Source organism: Vanessa cardui, chromosome 26 (genome assembly GCF_905220365.1).
Source record: "Vanessa cardui chromosome 26, ilVanCard2.1, whole genome shotgun sequence".
Classification (NCBI taxonomy): domain Eukaryota; kingdom Metazoa; phylum Arthropoda; class Insecta; order Lepidoptera; family Nymphalidae; genus Vanessa; species Vanessa cardui.
This window is the reverse complement of record NC_061148.1, coordinates 7382901-7402050: the sequence shown is the minus strand read 5'-3', so window position 1 is coordinate 7402050 and position 19150 is coordinate 7382901. Positions and strand designations below refer to the sequence as shown.

General features: G+C 33.0%; 1 protein-coding gene across 1 annotated transcript; it reads left to right on the top strand.

The window, feature by feature from the left end:
- Nucleotides 1-2403: 2403 nt before the first annotated feature.
- LOC124540758 (thioredoxin-related transmembrane protein 1-like) lies at nucleotides 2404-17421 on the top strand. The gene is made up of 7 exons (XM_047118465.1): nucleotides 2404-2567; nucleotides 8796-8963; nucleotides 12523-12697; nucleotides 13733-13834; nucleotides 14571-14690; nucleotides 15726-15800; nucleotides 16076-17421. Exons 1-7 carry the CDS (start codon nucleotides 2416-2418, stop codon nucleotides 16166-16168), a joined length of 885 nt encoding a protein of 294 aa, XP_046974421.1. The 5' UTR covers nucleotides 2404-2415; the 3' UTR covers nucleotides 16169-17421.
- The last annotated feature ends 1729 nt before the right edge of the window (nucleotides 17422-19150 follow it).

The window sequence follows — 19150 nt, the reverse complement described above, 5'->3', positions numbered from 1 at the left end:
TTGAGATGGAAAACCCAAAAAAAAATTGGTCCCTAGTATAACACAGAACTAAGGGACGCTACTAAAAAAACACCAGTCAAGCCAAGCTGCTGATCTCAACATTTTATAATCCTAGACCCAGTACAAGGCTTATGGTACAAAATATACCCATACTCCGTGTTTGACCTTTTTAGAACCCAGGATATATATATTAGTCCGTAATCAGTTAGGTCAAACGATTTTGTAAATATAAATATTTGTATAAAATTTATTTTTATAGAGCTTTTAATAATGTTTAAATTATATCGATAAAAATGAATATCGTTTGGTATCTATGTGTTCTTAAGCAATTGATCCGATTTTGATGAAACTTTCGTGAGGTGTGTGACCGTGAATAAAAATTGTGAAGAGGTATTGGACCATGAACACAACAAATCTGAGTAAGTTAAATGATTGTCATTTTCCTTTCAAAAAAATAGTTAAGTACATAGAAATGATTTCAAAATAATTTAATATGTTTAGATAATGTGGATTCAGAATTTAATTAATTAAATTAATTACGTGGCTCAAGCTCATGAGGCCTTTCCTAAAACCAAGTTCAATACTGAAAACTAAAAAAGTTTTTACTGCCAAAAACACAAGACGGCTTGTTAATGTCTGCATCACAATTTCGCGTCTCAGAAAACCTGGCAGGTTATACTTATGATTTATCTCCTATCGAAAGTGAAGCAATATAGAACACACATGGAACATACACTTATGCAGTAACATTACATGCTACTTATAACTAATGCCAGTATCAATTGCCATCAAATTTCGACCCGTACCTTCATCACTTACTTTTTAACCGACTTTTAAAAAAGGATATTCGTTCGACATGTATATATGTACTGTGATCTATTTAGTCTGCCAAGCATGTGTGCTTAATTTCGTAAATGTAAGTTTGTATTTATATTTGTGTCCAATTCTCGAAAACTATTTTTTTTTAAATATTTAAGTAATATTGAAGTGTACCTATCTAGGTACACTTCAACTTAAGGAGCAGTGTGAGTTTCATTTAAATCTTTTTTTGTTTATTTTTAGTTCGCTAGCTAGCTGTTTCTAATATTGAAGTCGGTATATATTTTTTCTAAATTATTATCATTTATTTTTTTCATTAAAATTTAGTGTATTGAACTTACGAATATATAACAATTAGAAACGTATTTATTCAATGAGTAGGTATAAGCGCTTGAACTAGGCCGAGCCTGAGTCAATGATGTTATATAATTCTTTAAGTGACATGCTGAAATATAGTACAACCTTATTATCACCTTTGTAAAGATTCTCAGTTCACCTCCCTATGTCATTAGGTGTTGCCATTACTCCTTCAAATCACGATAATAAACTTTTTATGATCATTCAGCATTTATTTGATGAGAACGATATCCAAAAACGTATCAATTTTTATACTTATATTATATTACATACATATATAATTGTAATTAACTATCACGACTGTATTTTTAAATGTTGACAAAGAGTAACTACTGAGTTTCTTGCCGGTTCTTTTCGGTATAATCTACTACAGTTGTTAAATGACGATTCAAAAAAGCCTACTTGAATAAAGTATATTTCGATTTGATTTGATTTGTCATAGGTTCATCTGTGTGAGAGACACACACCTAATGCCTAGTCGATATTAAAGTTGAAATGTCAAAAGTATATCGAATGAATGTAACTCATAATGAGTGAAAAAATAAACAAAAATCAAAGAAACTCGAACCCTCACATTTCCTACATTCTTCCGCTATCGCAGTCACGGCTCAGGTGACGTCGGCGTGAGGCTTCTGTCGATGGCCGACACAGCTATTGGGTTACGAAAACAATACTAGACTTACAAGTATTTTGATTAGATAATTAACTTTACAATAAATTATATTCGGTTAAGTAAATATTTATAAAATCGGAAAAGCATAGGAATGGAACCTATGTAATGTATTTGATTAAATAATGTTTAAATGAACATATAAAAATAATTATTGACAATTTATTTACGTTAAAATAGTTAAGGATTATAAATACTTTACTTTATTCTAAATTAAAAGGACAAAAAATCTACATATATGTATTATATATTTTGAAAATGAACTAAATTTTCTTACCTGCTAGAGACATCTAGCATTCCTCTTAAGTAACTTACACAAATTCAAGAACTACACATCAATGCCATCTAGCGGAATATTAATGATTTACATCTTACGTTATGCATATAGTTTAATAAAACAAATAGAATTATAATGTACAATAGTTAATCTATTAAATAAATAAATAAAAATACACTTTATATACATAGTAAACATTTTGATACATATTTATTATTATTTTTTTGTACTTGCAACATTATCTTATTTTAGAATCTTATGTAAATTTGCAACACTGCTTACAAAATTAGACATGGCGCGCCTCAACAAGATTCCGCAAGTGTTCAATATATTATTTTATTTATTTGTATTTTTATGTTGTTTTACAAGATTAGCGAGTGCAAATGTAGAATTAGATGAAGACAATTGGAGACAAATACTCGATGGGGAATGGATGGTCGAATTGTGAGTGTTTTCCTTTACCGGTACATTATAATATTTCAGAACGTGTCAGGGTTTCAGTAAAAAAAACAACAATTTTATTAAGTCATGTTGAACTAGCGATAAAATATAACCATATTTAAACTGAAACCTTTTTTTACGTTAAACAAGTATTATTATATTTTTTTTATTGTGTGGCTCAACTTTGTCTATTCATTCGGACTGGGTTCAATAAACTACCACAAGGCCGTTAGGGTCTAAGCACCGTTTTGGTTACCGTGTCGCATTCCCATCTATTGTCCTCACATTTAGTAAAACCACTTTTTTTCTTCAAATATCACATTACGTACAGTACAAAAACAGCCTAATTAGCATTCAATTTAATTTCAGTGTCGTGTAGCATGAGTCATTGTTAAAATTGATATAATTTTGGCTGTCGATATTTTTTTGAGGCTTAAATTATTGAACTGTAACGCATGATGTAATAAGAACAATGCCTTTACTTTTTATTGCATTAAGTATTTTTAAACGCCACTAATAAGAATAAAATACTTTTTTTTTAATTTTCTTGTTTACGAATATGCTAAGAGAAGGATGTTTATGGTCCCTTAATAAATAAAAAAAAAGAAAATTGTCTTAGTAGATAACTAATTTTTGATCTTTTACTTTTTACTACTACTTTACTAAAGATATAGAGTGATATGTAACTATCTTAATCTTGAAAAAATATCACATGTTGATTAACAGTAATAATAATGTTTCACTTAATCTCTTAGAGCAGTAGAACAAGAGCTCTGTTGTGTTTAAAATGAAGCTAATATGACATACATAGGACTTTTCATTCAATCAATTCACAAATATAGCAAACAGATTGCTATACATTTAAATGATATTTGTTTTCTATATAATATTATATTAATAACTACAGTTTTATAAAATATAGTTGTTAAACACTGATTAATAATAATGCTATCACTTGTTTATAATGGACATAATGTCAATAGTTAAGATACAAATTCTATACATGTTCTGTACACACCATCTGTATCATACAATTCATTTTATTGCAATATCCTTAAAAAGTTTTTTTAAAGATTTTTTTAATTAGTTAAGGTTGTTAAATGAAAGTAAGAATGAATGTCTTTGGCTATAATACTAGACAAATAATTTGAAATTGTTATATTCACATCAAACATACAACATATATGTTATATTTCAGGTAGAAATTTACATTGTATGTATTTGATCATTTATTTTTTACAAGCATAATTTGAAATTTCATTTAATTCCAAGAACATATAATTCTGAGTAATAAATTATTAATAAGATCTCAAGCAAGTCTAGGTTATGCATCTGTATGAATACCAAATCTTATTCCAGGCAAAAGTAAATAGTATCTTTGGTCCAAAGTTACGATTGATATTACTCATTGTGCCGGTGGCTACAAGGGATGATGAACTCAGATAGCAGAAGGTATTCATTATAAAGTAATGGCCTGTAATTGTTTCTTTCTCATCCTCCTTCTCCTTTTTAAGAAGGTATTTAAACTTAACTTTAACTCCACAGTGTTCCAATTGATTAAATTAATAATTCCCAATAAGATCCAGCCAATTACAATACTTGGGCTGTTTTCTTTATGTCAAAGATTATTCTCTTGATTTATAAGGATAGTAATTTATTATAAATATGAACACTTACATAAACAAATGACAACAATTATAATTTGCATTCTTCATTGATTTGTCTTGTGACTTTATTGACAATGTTTTCTATATGACTTCTGCGACTACTGTTTAAATGACTTGCAAGTACTTTGGTAATTTATAATAAGTTAGACACTTAATTGTCCCAATAATAATGTCTGCAAAGTTGTTATGGAAACTTTGGAAGTTAAATTAATCTAGATATAAATATTTGAGTGAAATAGTGTTGATTTATAATTAAAAAAATAATACTCAAATCTATAGAGCTGTAAAAAAATGAAAGTAAATATTCAGTTTGTTTACGTTACTGCTTCACGCCTTCCAATTCCGGATTTCTAGGGAGTGCAAATGCCCTTGGCCTCCATAAGAGAGGGGCCCAGAGGACCAGGAGACCATAAAATTTAAATAATTCTGATGAGTTTATAATTTTAGTGGAATGTGTTAAACATTAATTATTGTATTAAAAGTTACTGATACAAAGATAAAATTAATTATTGACAAACCTTATTGACAGGAAGGAAATTATTCAAATTAATTTGTTAAGTAATCATTTCCTCCAGTCCTCTTGTTCCAGGACATTATACTTCGTTGCCCCAGTACCTCAAGTCCTTTAAATCCAGCCCATTGGATTGGAATAGGGTTTAGTTTCTCCACGCGGTTTCATTCTCGTTGCATCATAGCTCCGCCCTCTCGATAGCGTGATAATAGTCCATAACCTTTCTCAATAAATAAACTGGTAATAAATATCCAATTATCAGCAGTAGGTAGGTTACTGGCAGATACAACAACAACAGCCTGTAAATTCCCACTGCTGGGCTTAAGGCCTCCTCTCCCTTTGAGGAGAAGGTTTGGAACATATTCCACCACGCTGTTCCAATGTGGGTTGGTGGAATACACATGTGGCAGAATTTCTACGAAATTCGTCACATGCAGGTTTCCTCACGATGTTTTCCTTCACCGCTGAGCACGAGATGAATTATAAAGACAGTTTAAGCACATGAATCAGCGGTGCTTGCCTGGGTTTGAACCCGCAATCATCGGTTAAGATGCACGCGTTCTAACCACTGGGTCATCTCGACTCTCATGTTTCCACGCGGTTTCATTCTCGTTACATCGTAGCTCCGCCCTCTCGATAGCGTGATAATAGTCCATAACCTTTCTCAATAAGTAAACTAATAATCAATATCCAATTATCAGCAGTAGGTAGGTTACTGACAGATAACCTTGCACTATATATTTAAATTAGCTCAATCTGCTGACCGCGCGGAACATTTCCAACCCCCGTTTAATCCCCTTAGGGATGGAGTTTTGTAAAATCCGTTCCTGGCTGATGTCTAAACCTAATAACGAACCTACCTGCCAAAATTTCATGTTTGTATATGTTAAAGAGCTGAGATGGCCCAGTGGTTAGAACGCGTGCATCTTAACCGATGATAGCGGGTTCAAACCCAGGCAAGCACCACTATATGTATGTATGTGTTCGGCGGTGAAGGAGAACATCGTGAGGAAACCTGCATGGGTCTAATTTCTTCGAAATTGAGCCACATGTGCATTCCACCTACCCGCATTGGAACAGCGTGGTGGAATTTGTTCCAAACCTTCTCCTTAATGGAAGATGAGGCCTTATCCCAGCAGTGGGAATTTTTTCAGGCTGTTACTTTACTTACTTTATGTTAAAGTGCCTGAGATATCGTGATTGCTCAATTAGTAGTATTTCACTTAAATATATAAGTATATATTCAAAAGATAAATAGCAATGCCCCAAATTAAAGATTATAATTAATTAGATAATTGCTAATATTAATCCTTTAGACATATTTTTGTGTTAGGAGTGGGTACGACAATAGCCCAAGTTGTCAGATCGGTCAGATCCCGTGAATTTAACATCGCTAGGTAAACCATTGCTCTACACTGCACTAAAATGTGTTGGATAATAATAGTAAAATATAAAAAAAAATATTTTACTATGGACATTAATCGTGATTTTATGATTTGTCTTACGAAGACATACAGTCTCAGTCTATGAACTAATTTAACAGTTTTAGAAATTATTTCAACTTCTCTTTATGCAGTTTGCTATTTAAAAGCATGGAGTATGTATATGTAGAATATAATGCGGCGTAAATAATCATTTAATTATATTAATTAACATAATCATGTGTTTCCACCGTAAATAATCAATATCTACGGATATTATTGCCGTTACTCTTTGTTAGTATGTGACAATGTGGTAACATTAAATTTGTTTAAATATTTTACAATGTCGATCGATTCAATAGTTCTCGTAATCATACTTGTATCGAGTTTTTATTTGCTTTGCGATATATGGTTCAATCGAATGTAATAAATAATAGTGTTATTTGTCAACATATGTTTTTAAAGAAACCGTCGTCTACACAATATATAATGAAATAGGAGTGTCTGTTTGTAATATTAAAATAAACGCATTTTATTAATTACCCGCTTCATATACCAAAATATATTTTTTTAAATGTCTGTCTATCTGTCTGTTTTGGCTCATATCTGGAACAGCTGGACCGATTTTGAAGGAACTTTCACTGGCAGAAAGCTGATGTCATAACTAATTTGGCTGCAACAATAATTTTTTTGTTAAATTCAAACGCGCACGATGTCGCGGGCGCAGCTAGTATTTTTAATATATTTAATTCATATTTAAACTTCAAACACTTAACTAATAAGATTATAAAAACGTGCGCACGTTCAAGGACGACTGACATCATTGCCGCGAACACCTGCCTGACTTCATCATCGATAATCATTGGTCAACAATAAACAAAGTTAAAGGGATGCACGGTTGCTAATTTGTAACAAACGGTATTTGACACACGTCACTACTGGTGAGCATAAGTGTAAATAACAACACATTCTTACGCAACAATATACACTATTACAACCATAACCGGAAAAAGCCAAAAAAACAACGTTTGAAAGCAAATTGACGCGGTAACATTCGTTTAATCTATGATGGCTGGATTAATCTATGATATTCACTCTGGATTTGTGGAGTAATGGCGTTTTGAACGTCGACGAAACTGTTTTCAGAATTTTGGAAGTAAAATTAAAGTGGGGCAATAAGTAGTTCAGTATTATATTATGAATTAAGACATTACATATACACAGAAATCTGAGTTAGTAGTTTGTTTATCTTTTTTCCTGCTTCATTTGAATAGGCTCTAGATGGAGTGTGTGATCGATCGATCAGGTGAGGAATAACAGAGGAGAATGGTAGGAAAATATATGCTGCGAGATTCATTAGGAAAAAGACTGAAAACTACGATGCTTACTGTATGTAGTTTAAATTACGCAACTGCAATTGATTTGAAATAAAAATCGGCTTAGCGAGAACAATCTTCTATTGAATCATTTGTACGACTATGTTTATAGGAAGTAAAGATACAAAATACCTACGTAATATTTGGTACGTTGGTAAACAAATTAAATATTATCAGCAAACAGTTTGTTGGTTATCTATTTATAGGCGGAATGAATAGTCATGATCTTGGACGGCGGAGGGATTACAAAACCGTTTAAGCTATCGGCAAGGATTTTTTAGTTTACGATTGTAATTAACTTATTATATCCTGATATTGTGAATGTTTTATAAACTACCTAAAATATTGTATTTATAAGTTATTTTTGCTATAATCATTTATTCATATGTCAGAAACAAGGAATGTAATCCAGTTATTAGCGGGGTCCAGCCATGTGCTTAGACCTTTAAATCAATAGCAATAAAAATCCAACTTAGACCACGTTTGTCTGGTTTTCATTTGACACAGTTTTTTAAACTGTTATATTATTAAACTCTCAGACGTAAATATTAAGACCCTGATAACATCCGTCCGGGAAGAAGAAGAGATTGCGTCGTTACTTTATGAATTTTTTCCTTTACTTGACGCCTAGTTTATAACGTAAGCATCTGCTATGAAAATATTTTGTCAAAATGGAAGGGATAATGCACAAAAATTTAAGACAGATGACAATATGTTTTTTTTATGGTATAGGTTGGCGGACGAGCATATGGCCACTTACCCACACACATGGGTAAGTGGTTACCATCGCCCATAGACAATGACGCTGTAAGAAATATAACTATTCCTTACATCGTCAATGTGCCACCAACCTTGGGAACTAAGATGTTATGTCCCTTGTGCCTGTAGTTACACTTGCTCGCTCACCCTTCAGACCGGAACACAACAATACTGAGTTATTTAGCGGTAGAATAATTGATGAGTGGGTGGTACCTACCCAGCCGGGCTTGCACAAAGCCCTACCACCAAGAAGTAGATTATCTGATGAGTGGATGGTACCGACCCAGATTAAAAATTCCAATCTATACATATAATAAAATTGTGAAGTGTCTGTTTGTAATATTAAATTGCTTTTTAATTAACGTACACTCGGTACACATACCAAAATAACATTTTTTATCTATCTGTTGGTCTGTTTGTTGCGGCTCATACCACTAAATACGCTTAGATTAATACAATAAAAGCAATACCAAAGGGCACGTGATGTTATTCCCCAGTTACGCCCCCTGGTGTCCAGCGTGCAACGCCCTCGCTCCAGCATGGAAGGATCTGTCCAACCGCGCCAGGAACAAGAACCTGGCGATGAAGGCGGCTGCCGTCGACGTCACCAAGTCCCCAGGGCTCAGTGGTCGTTTCGTAGTCACAGCGCTGCCCACGATATTTCAGTAAGTATTTATAATAACTAGTGACACGCCCCGGCTTCGCACGGGTACTTGATATGTATCGTTATGCTATGACCAAATTACATAAAATCATTAAAAAATGTGTTTTATATATGTTATTCTGATGTATGATACCTTTATTACTGTATAATTTCATCCGAATTCGTTGAGTAGTTTTTTTTTCGTGAAAGAGTATTTATTTATATATTTATTTATAGTTTTCGAAACACCATTGTGAATATTCACAAAATATTTAAAAAAAGTAATAAATAAATTAATGTACGATGTGATACACCACAACAGGCGTTTACATTTTACATTACAAATAACAAAACACTACCCCGTATATTAATGAAACTAAAATAGCAACAAAATATATAGTTACAAACAGTAACAAACATACATACACAAACTTTCGCATTTATAATATTAGTAGGTTCTACGCAATTTCTCAACCTAAAAAAAATTCTACAAAATCCAAGAAGCGTTACAATCGTTTGTTAAAAGTCGATCACGGTTGCGGAAAGGAATTCCTCAGATCTGAAGAGATGCTCTGGTTTTGTTTAAAATCCAAGAACTCCTTAAAATATTTATCTGTTCAACAATTGAGTATTTTTAAAAGGGAAAATAGGTCATACGTAATTGTGACTTTACATACAGTCATTAATAATAATCCCTCGTGTGTAATAATGAAGTAAAATTGTGAGCTATTTTTTAATCAATAACAAGACTACCATTGGTAATTTTAACTAGGTTTATTTAAGCCCTTGTAATTCTTGATCTGTCGTTTATAATTCGTCGGTTAAGTTTAATATATAAAATAAATGAAACAACGATAAATTTTCTACTTTATTCTCTCAGCTGTGAAATATGTGTCATCATTTACACATATATGATTCATTAATCTTCATTATTTCGTTTAATACATGTTATGTAATGAGTCGAGATGGCCCAGTGGTAAGAACGCGTGCATCTTAATCGATGATTGCGGGTTCAAACCCAGACAAGCACCACCATATAAATGTGCTTAATTTGTGTTCATAATTCATCTCGTGCTCGGCGGTGAAGAAAAACATCGTGAGGAAACCTGTATGTGTCTAATTTCATCGAAATTCTGCCAAATGTGCACTCCACCAACCCGCATTGGAACAGCCTGGTGGAATATATTCCGAACCCTCTCCTTAATGGAAGAGGAGGCCTTATCCCAGCAGTGGAAAATTTACAGGCGTTTAATATATTAATTTAATGTTACTACTGTCCTACTTAAAATAAAAATAAAATAAATACTTTATCTTTCCCAATGATTGGGGAATCAACACAAACTTACTTATAATAATAATAACTTTTTATATGTAATATACTCACAAATACATCAGCTGTGTGAAATAAATCGTTTCGTATCAGGCTACATGTAAATTTTCAAGGTTTACAGTTTTAGAAAGTTGGCGATGAATCACAGAGTTGGATTGTTTGATAGGTGAAAAACGAGAGCACAGTCGTACAGTCGCTCTGACGAGAATTGAATTTCAGATGTTATTCAATATCTATAAATTCGCAAATGTATCATATTTGTCATAAGCGTTTTCATATAGTTTTATTTCATGTGTGTAATAAATTGCGAAGACATTTTTTGTATTGTCTATTTGATAACTACTTAACTTATATACATTAAAATTATTAGAAGATGCAGCTCGTTTAGGTTTTTTAAATGTATCGTCACTTTCATCCCGCGTTTTAACTCTCCCCTTAAGGGGGGTGAATTTAAAAAAAAATAGCCTATCTTCTAAATCTGTTCAGTGGATTAGCCTGTTTTAAAACTACAAAACTAATATACATTAAACTTTAGTAGAAGATGCAGCTCGTTTGGGTTTTTTAAATGTATCATCACTTTCATCCCGCGTTTTACTCTTCCCTTAAGGGTTGAATTTAAAAAAATAGCTTCTCTTCTAAATCTGTTCAGTGGATTAGTTGTGAAAGCGTTACAAGCAGACGTTTATTTTGCATCAATAGTAATGGCAGTGCAATATGTTCTATATTCACTAATTAATCTCTCAGTAATAAGAATAAACAATTGTAGTTACGGTATACAAAAGTCCTTAAAAATTTTATTTTCGAGACAAAAAACTGCCAGTGATGAATGAAATTTCCCACTGCTTGGTTAAGTGGGCCTCCTCTCTCTTTGATAAGAAGGATTTTTCCATTTCGATTCAACCACGCTGTTCCAGTGTGGGCTGGATAAACATGTGGCAGAATTTCATTAAAATAAAACACATGAAGGTTTCCTCACAATATTTTCCTTTACCGCCGATCACGAGATGAATTATAGTGATTTCCTCGGTTTGAACCCGCATCATCGCTTGAGATTCACGCGTTCTGACCACTGAGCCTTCCTCAAGACTCAAACTATCTCCCATACCAAATTGAATCTAAATCATTTGAGAGTTGTATGTTTGAAGAGGTAACAGATAAAGTTACTTTCGAATTGTTAATTTTAGTAAGGAAGTTCTGGTGACGAATTTGTCTGTTATAAATCAAAAGGTGAATGGACATTTTAAACAACCAATTTGGACGTTGTTAAAACGTTATTCCAAGGTGCCCTGAACCGAATACAATATAAAACCACCTACTGATTTCCAAGCGAGCATTTGCATGAGCAACTAGCTCGTGCATTAATTTAATAACGAGACAATATCTGACGTGGGCTGGGACTAAATTTAATCAAATAATGTGCTATTAATAAATGTTTGTTTAAGAATATTTTAGATAAGTTGGTCTTATAAACTTTGTCTTTAAAAGAAAATAGAATGGCATAATTTTAGTCAATAAATATGTTTTGTATACGTAATTGTAACACAGACCACTTTCCATTTCAGTTCAGAAAGGTCTTGGATGGATTTTGTATTTTTTGGTAGCTGGTGCCATTTCTTATGTTGTTTTTTCGTTTCTAGGTTAGCAATACGTCACTCCTTAGCTCCAATTATCAATGTTGAACCTTACTAGGTCCATTTCCTCTTATGTTAGTCAATTTGCGTCAGTATATTCACACGTTTAGTTTTCAATCTTGTATCTTTTCCTATTTGCACGTTGACATTTCATAAAGTTTTTCTCAAACTTAACCTTTAGTGACCAAAATTTCTGTCACAGATTTGCTATCCTCTAATTGACTTCTTTTGCCATTCGTTCTAGAACACATATTCTGTAACGTAATTGTAGGGTTGCTAATAATTACAGTATCTACCTTCTTGGAGTAAATAAGTTGTGATGACCCTTTCCTTAAGATGATGATCTAGCACAGTATAGAAGAGCTTAAGCAAGAAACCTAACGTGGGTCTCCTAGAGTTTAATTTTCCCTTTATTGCGTCTCAAGTCAACGTCAAAGTCCAAACAATTTATTTAATATGCTTATTGACTGTCAAAAATCTACCAGCGGTTCTTAATTTAACACTTCGGATCAGAGAAGAAGGTGAAAGAAACTCAGGAATCATAATATAACATATCACATAATATAACATATTTTATTTGAATAATCAGGACGTCATAATATATATTTTTCTTGTTACAGCGTGAAGGAAGGTGAATTCCGCCAATACAAGGGTCCACGTGATGCGGACGCGATGATAGATTACGTCGAACGTGGCAAGTGGAAGAAGACAGACGCCATACCATCGTGGAAGGCACCGCATTCCTTCCAGATGGGACTCGTTGCGCACTTCTTCAAACTCAGCCAGGCTTTAAGAGTGAGTAGGAAATGCTTCTAGAATTTTCTAGAATATCTTGAGCATACAGCAGAACATCGATTATTCGAAAATCGATTAGACGAATCGCCAATTATCCGAATATTAATATTAAGACTAAGTTTCTATAGTTTGTACTTTTGTTAAGACCTGATCTCACATCTTGTGACCTGAGGCTACAAACTATTCTTATCGAGATTTTCAAGCCAGCTTTGTTTCCATGTATGAAAGTTCGTTTTCTTAGTATCGGTCTACTTTAATTACGGATAATTGAATTTATCCGAATCGACCCCGATCCAAATTAATTCGGATAATCTATGTTTTACTGTATTTAATTTAAACTATAGAATGTGTTCCAAAACGGTCTTTTTTGTAATTTAACATGTTATTTCATGGAAACCAGTTTTGATGATTCAGTCTGCGATTGTGTCATATAAAAACCACTATCAACAACTAAATCGCTGTATTGTTGTGTGGGTTTTGTTCAACAGCTGACGTCATCAGGCACTGCCTATATGACATACTGTATGACACTTACTGGCTAGAAGTTATATTGATGACGTTTTAGAGCGTCAAAAGTACAATAGTTTAGTCGCAGGATTGATTCTGACCTCTTGAGACTATTGTAGTCCCCTCTCCTAACACAAGTGATAAGCTTAAAAGAAGAGGTGAATAGGAATATTAGTAATTCCAACATTAATTAGGAAGCATTACTACTGTTCTTTAATGTTATTTATATAAGTTAAATTTTAGTCAAATCAAAATCAAATCAAAATAAACTTTATTCAAGTAGGCTTTTATAAGCACTTTTGAATCGTCATTTTACAATTAAGTGAAGCTACCACCGGTTTGGAAAGTAGATTCTACCGAGAAGAACCGGCAAGAAACTAAGTAGTTACTCTTTTTTAACATTTAAAAAATACAAAGTCATTTTATTTAAATACAATTATTTAAATTAATATATCCTGCTTGGAAGTCAACAGGTATTGGTTATAGTATTTATTAAACAACATTGATCGACTAATTTCTCATATACAGGGTGTTCACACCATGCTCATGGAGACGTATGGCCTGCCGACGTGGGGCTCGTATCTCATCTTCGCCGTCGCCACTATATTCGTCGGAGCTCTACTCGGATTGGTAAGGCTTCTGTCTCGATATTAAAATTAACATCCTTGGTAAATTCTGACCTTACAATTGTTTGATAAATATACTAGTAGATATATTCCTCGATGAATTTAGACACCTTTAAAAGGTTTGTGGCAAATTGCAATGACTCATTGTCTATGGAAAATATATTATTGTGAAAGTGTGTGCACAGGCATACATTAGTATATCTATGTTGAATTTCATAATCCGATGAGACAGTAGTCTATTAGTTCACACGCAATTCAGGCTTGACGTGCACACTAATACACAGAAGTGTAAAAACATGCATAGGCTAGAGCCTAGCCTGGGACATAACATCTTAGTTCCCAAGGTTGGTGGCACATTGAAGATGTAAGGAATATTTAGCTAGTTAATATTTCTTCCGGCGTCATTATCTATGGGCGATTGTGACCACTTACCATCAGGTGGCCCATATGCTCGTCCGCCAACCTATACCGTAAAAAAAGCCTAGGGATTTGAGTCCTAGACTATTGTAACAAGGATGCTTCTGTATAGCAGACACACAAAAAAATTGATTTAACTTTGTGAGTGGGTTGTTTACAGGTAAGGTATCCTATCTTTATTCTGTACAATGGGTTAAATAGTTAAGATATGAAATCGTAACAAATAAACCTGCAATTATTATATAAGTTAAGACTGTTCATACTCTTTAAACCATAAAAATTATATATATTTAAAATAATAATGATTGAAATATATTTTTCAGCTGTTGGTGTGCGTAATAGATCTCCTGTATCCCCCGAGGAGGCCCGAGAAGGTACTCGTTAGCCAAGCGGAGGTCGACAGGAAACGGGACCAAGACGGGAAGAAGTCTGATGATGACCAGGTTTGTCGAACATTTATATCGGAGTCGAGATGGCCCAGTGGTTAGAACGCGTGCATCTTAACCGATGATTGCGAGTTCAAACCCAGGCAAGCACCGCTGATTCATGTGCTTAATTTGTCTTTATAATTCATCTCGTGCTCAGCGGTGAAGGAAAACATCGTGAGGAAACCTGCATGTGACAAATTTCATAGAAATTCTGCCACATGTATATTCCACCTGCATTGGAACAGCGTGGTGGAATATGTTCCAAACCTTTTCCTCAAAGGGAGAGGAGGCCTTTAGCCCAGCAGTGGGTATTTACAGGTTGTTGTTGTTTTTGTGGTAAACTTTTGTATTGGTGTTTTATACTTTGAATGTCACCGTAGCTTTGTAATTATAATTAGTAATATATCTCGCGCGATTGTCAACTGTCAATTGTAATCCATAAAATGCTGCTTACGATTAAACTGTCTTTTTCTGTACATTAAAATTTTCGTTTATATAATAGGCTATTTGACTGGTTTTTAAAATCCATTTTATATTATTTAGTAGAAGTTAAGGAACCCAGTAAAAGGTGTGTTTTTCATTTCTAGTACACATTTGCCGAAAAATATCATATTATAAATTCGATATTTAAATAGCGCGCAATAACGCTACTTTGACAATATGGCGCTGCAATGGGGTCTGTGATGTCACTTTCCTGTATTTTAATCTGTGGTGTATATAGTAGAAAAGCAAAGTTTACAAGAACGTGACAATCGTTTGATGAAAAATGCATTTTTATTTTATGGATTTTTGAATAAATTTAGTATTATGTTCAACTTTCGTTACTAAATAACCATTTTGAAACTCATAATATACACTGATTACAATAATCCACAATTTATTTTTCGCATTGTCAAATAGCTTATTATCATTCAGTTATTTGAAAGCTTAAAATATGAGAAGGATTATAACCTAAAGCAATTTACAATTTGAAGATATTATATAATACTTAGCTTAAAAATCGCCACTGACCTTTTCGTTTTTTTAAATATTTTTTTTTTTATTTCCCAGGAGTTAATAAACGACGACATCGTCGACGACGCGGAACAGTTCGACAGCGACGCCGAGAAGAACTCGCCCAGCGATGTGAGTCGCGTCTGATAATAAATCTCCGCACGCAAACCTGTCTTTGATTTGAGAGTAATTAGTCACGTAGCGAGATCATGCTCAAGGTCAAACTACCCACTGTGTAGTACTGGATATAAATGTCCACAAATACACATATAATGAGTTTAATACAGATTTTCTCGTGAGCACTTATTGTATAATACCAATCCATAGTTGCAAAACGCTACATAATCAATGTATAATTGTTGTTTTTTCTCTATGAGGCCTTAAAACAGAAATGCTTTGATTTACAGACCTCAGAGGACGACAAGGAGAAGGCGGGCGGAGATGACGTCAAATGCGAGAAGCCCGATCTGCGCAAGCGCAGGACGCGCAAGGCGGACTAAGGGGGGGGGGGGGGGGGTAGTAGACGCAGGAAACATTTGTTACTGAGTGAGGGAGTCAGTCTAAATTTTGTTTTGGATGAGGCGAAATGTTATTTTGTTGAAACGATTACATCCTAAAGGATTATGTAATTTAATATATCAAATAAAATTATATTTAAAACGGCTTAAATATATAAATAATAGTTTACAAAGAGATTGTTACAAATTATTCAGTGATATATACGATATGTATTATACGACATATGGACTCTGAAATAACAAATGCCAATAAAACGTTTGAATATTGAATTTATGTAATGTAACTTATAACATAGTCATATAATGTTATATGTTTAATTGCGTTTAACATCGTTAAGGCTTTTTTACCAAGACATAGTTATAATCACGAACACTTGAATTCTTAACACTAATGTATTGTTTTAGTATATGTTTTTAGTAACAAGTCACCGGTTTGCTAATATGTCATGACGTTTCCATGACAACGACACGTTTCAATTTGTATTTGACTCGTATCAATGAAATTTTCAAATTTGAAATTGACTAATATCTTACCTGGAAAATAAATGAAAAATATTTTGGTAAATTACAGTTAAAATATTAATTTTAAAGCTCAATACATATATGCATTTATTTGAAGAGATTTCAGTTAGTGTAGAAACGGCTTTGATTGTAAAAGTTGTTTGTATTTACTTAATGATTTATCTCTTTCTCTCATCGTTGATTGACATTAGAAAGAAAAAGATAGAAAGGTGAAACGGTCAATCAGTGATCGTATTGAAATTATTTTAGGTTATCACTAATGTTTGAACAAAATTGCACCGACTTTTTTATTCGAAGCAAGCCACTTGCACCGTTGCTATATAAGTATTATTTTTAGTATTAAACTATAATATAATTTCATTTTTATAGACAGTTAACTAATCAAGATTCGAAATTCTGTTACATTCCCAAATATAAAACGATTTATGTTTACAAAGCTTCCTAAATCATTTCAAGAAACGCAGAAGTCTTACAATCTTTTTCTAGTTTTAATAATAAAATTAAAGTATATATAATGCGGCGTCGTGTGGAAGGACAGCGGGAATTAATACGTTTTTTATAACGAATATATAATATAATGTAATCTCAGTTTGAGTGTGATGGCTGTCAAGTGCCGTTGTTGACAAAATTGCCTTGTACAAAGACTAGACTATTTTAATGTTGCGACTGTAATTAACAACTAGTGGCTCGCTAATAAAATAATTGTATTTATATTGTGTGTTTTTATTTTCCTCTGAGCTTTCATTTATTATGTGATTAGTCGCGCGGCTTCGCTTGCTTTTTACTTTGGTCATCCTTTAATATGTATTTATATAAAGTAGCCTGTGGTCTCTCTTTTGATAGATCTTTGCTATCACAATAAATTCTAATCCCCAATGAGATACAAATAGATATAGACTTGTTGAAATGGCTCGCCTAGTATCTTTTAAGTGATACCCATAGTATATCTTGTGGAATACTACTCTGGGTTTAATGCACAGCCTATGTTAATTAAATTTCTGTATTGCAGTGTAGCTATTCGTATCTCTAATCTATAACTATTAGATGCGTTTAGATATAATGTTACAGAAATTAAAGTAATGACTGCCGCTTCTCGATTTGTTTTTGATAAAAAAAATACAGACGAATTGATAACCTCCTCCTTTTTGAAGTCGGTTGAAAACTATTACTACTGGGAACAAGCACAAACTTAAGTTACCCGACAAAGGGTTACTAACTCTTGTAAGACCATGTATAGGTATTTACAAAAGGATCCCAGAAAATGTTCAATTATATCCAATTCGGAAATTTAAAAGAATCGTCGTAGAGCGTGGGACCGATAGGTAAGGTATAGACATACATTACTCTGATCCCAATGTAAGTAGCTAAAGCACTTGTGTTATGTTATATATAAATCAGAAGTAACGACGGTACCATAAACACCCAGATCCTTGACAACATCGAAAACTAATGAATTTTCTACATCGACTCGGCCAGGGATCGAACTCAGGACCTCGGAGTGTCATGAAAGACCCATGAAAGCCGGTGTACACACTTCTCGACTTGGGGTAGTCAAAAAAAAATTAATATAAAAGACAAAATAAATATTTTATATCTGGGGGCACGGCAGTGCCCCAGCCAAGTCTCGAGTAAAACGGGCACGTCCGTACCATCTTTTCTCGAAGCGATCAGCGGCTGTTTCGTCCCCGCTATGTCTTCGACGTGGACAAAGCTAGGAGTTTAGGTTTACGGTGCCATTGCTAAGTCACTATAATTATAATATAACGAAAACAATTGATACAATTACTAAATGTTGATTCATAACTACAAAATAATTTGAATAGGACTTGGCTTCTAGGAGATCTCAAAACTTTTTACGATGGAAAGACTGCATCGAGAGATTTAACATTTTTTTTACATTTAATGTTTTTAGTGGATATTATTACTAAAATACAAAACAGCTTCTATCAAATCTAGAAAAATAAAACGACAAAATAATTCAATTTTCTTTATTCAGATATTTACATGAAATAATTAAGTATTGATATAATTTCACGTAATTGCAATTTAATATTAGTCAATAATTTAGATTTACATAAAAATTATAATAGCGGGTACAAGACTAAATACAAGGAAGATTATTTCATTATTACTTTTGTTAAATCTAATAGTTTTTCGTCAGCAAATACAATTATATAGGTGCTCATATTTCATGCAACGGAACTATATACTTTACATATATTTAAGCATATAAACAACATAATTATACGTATTCGATTGTATAAATATTTGTGTATAATTCAATACATATCGTTACTAAGTCGCAAGCATCAGTTAAAGCAGTAACTGTGATTCGAGAAGCGTTTTAATGTAAATACTATTGAATTAAATGGACATTATTTACTTATATACATTTCTATTTTATTTCATAAGAAATCCATAACATAAATTTTTATAAATTAC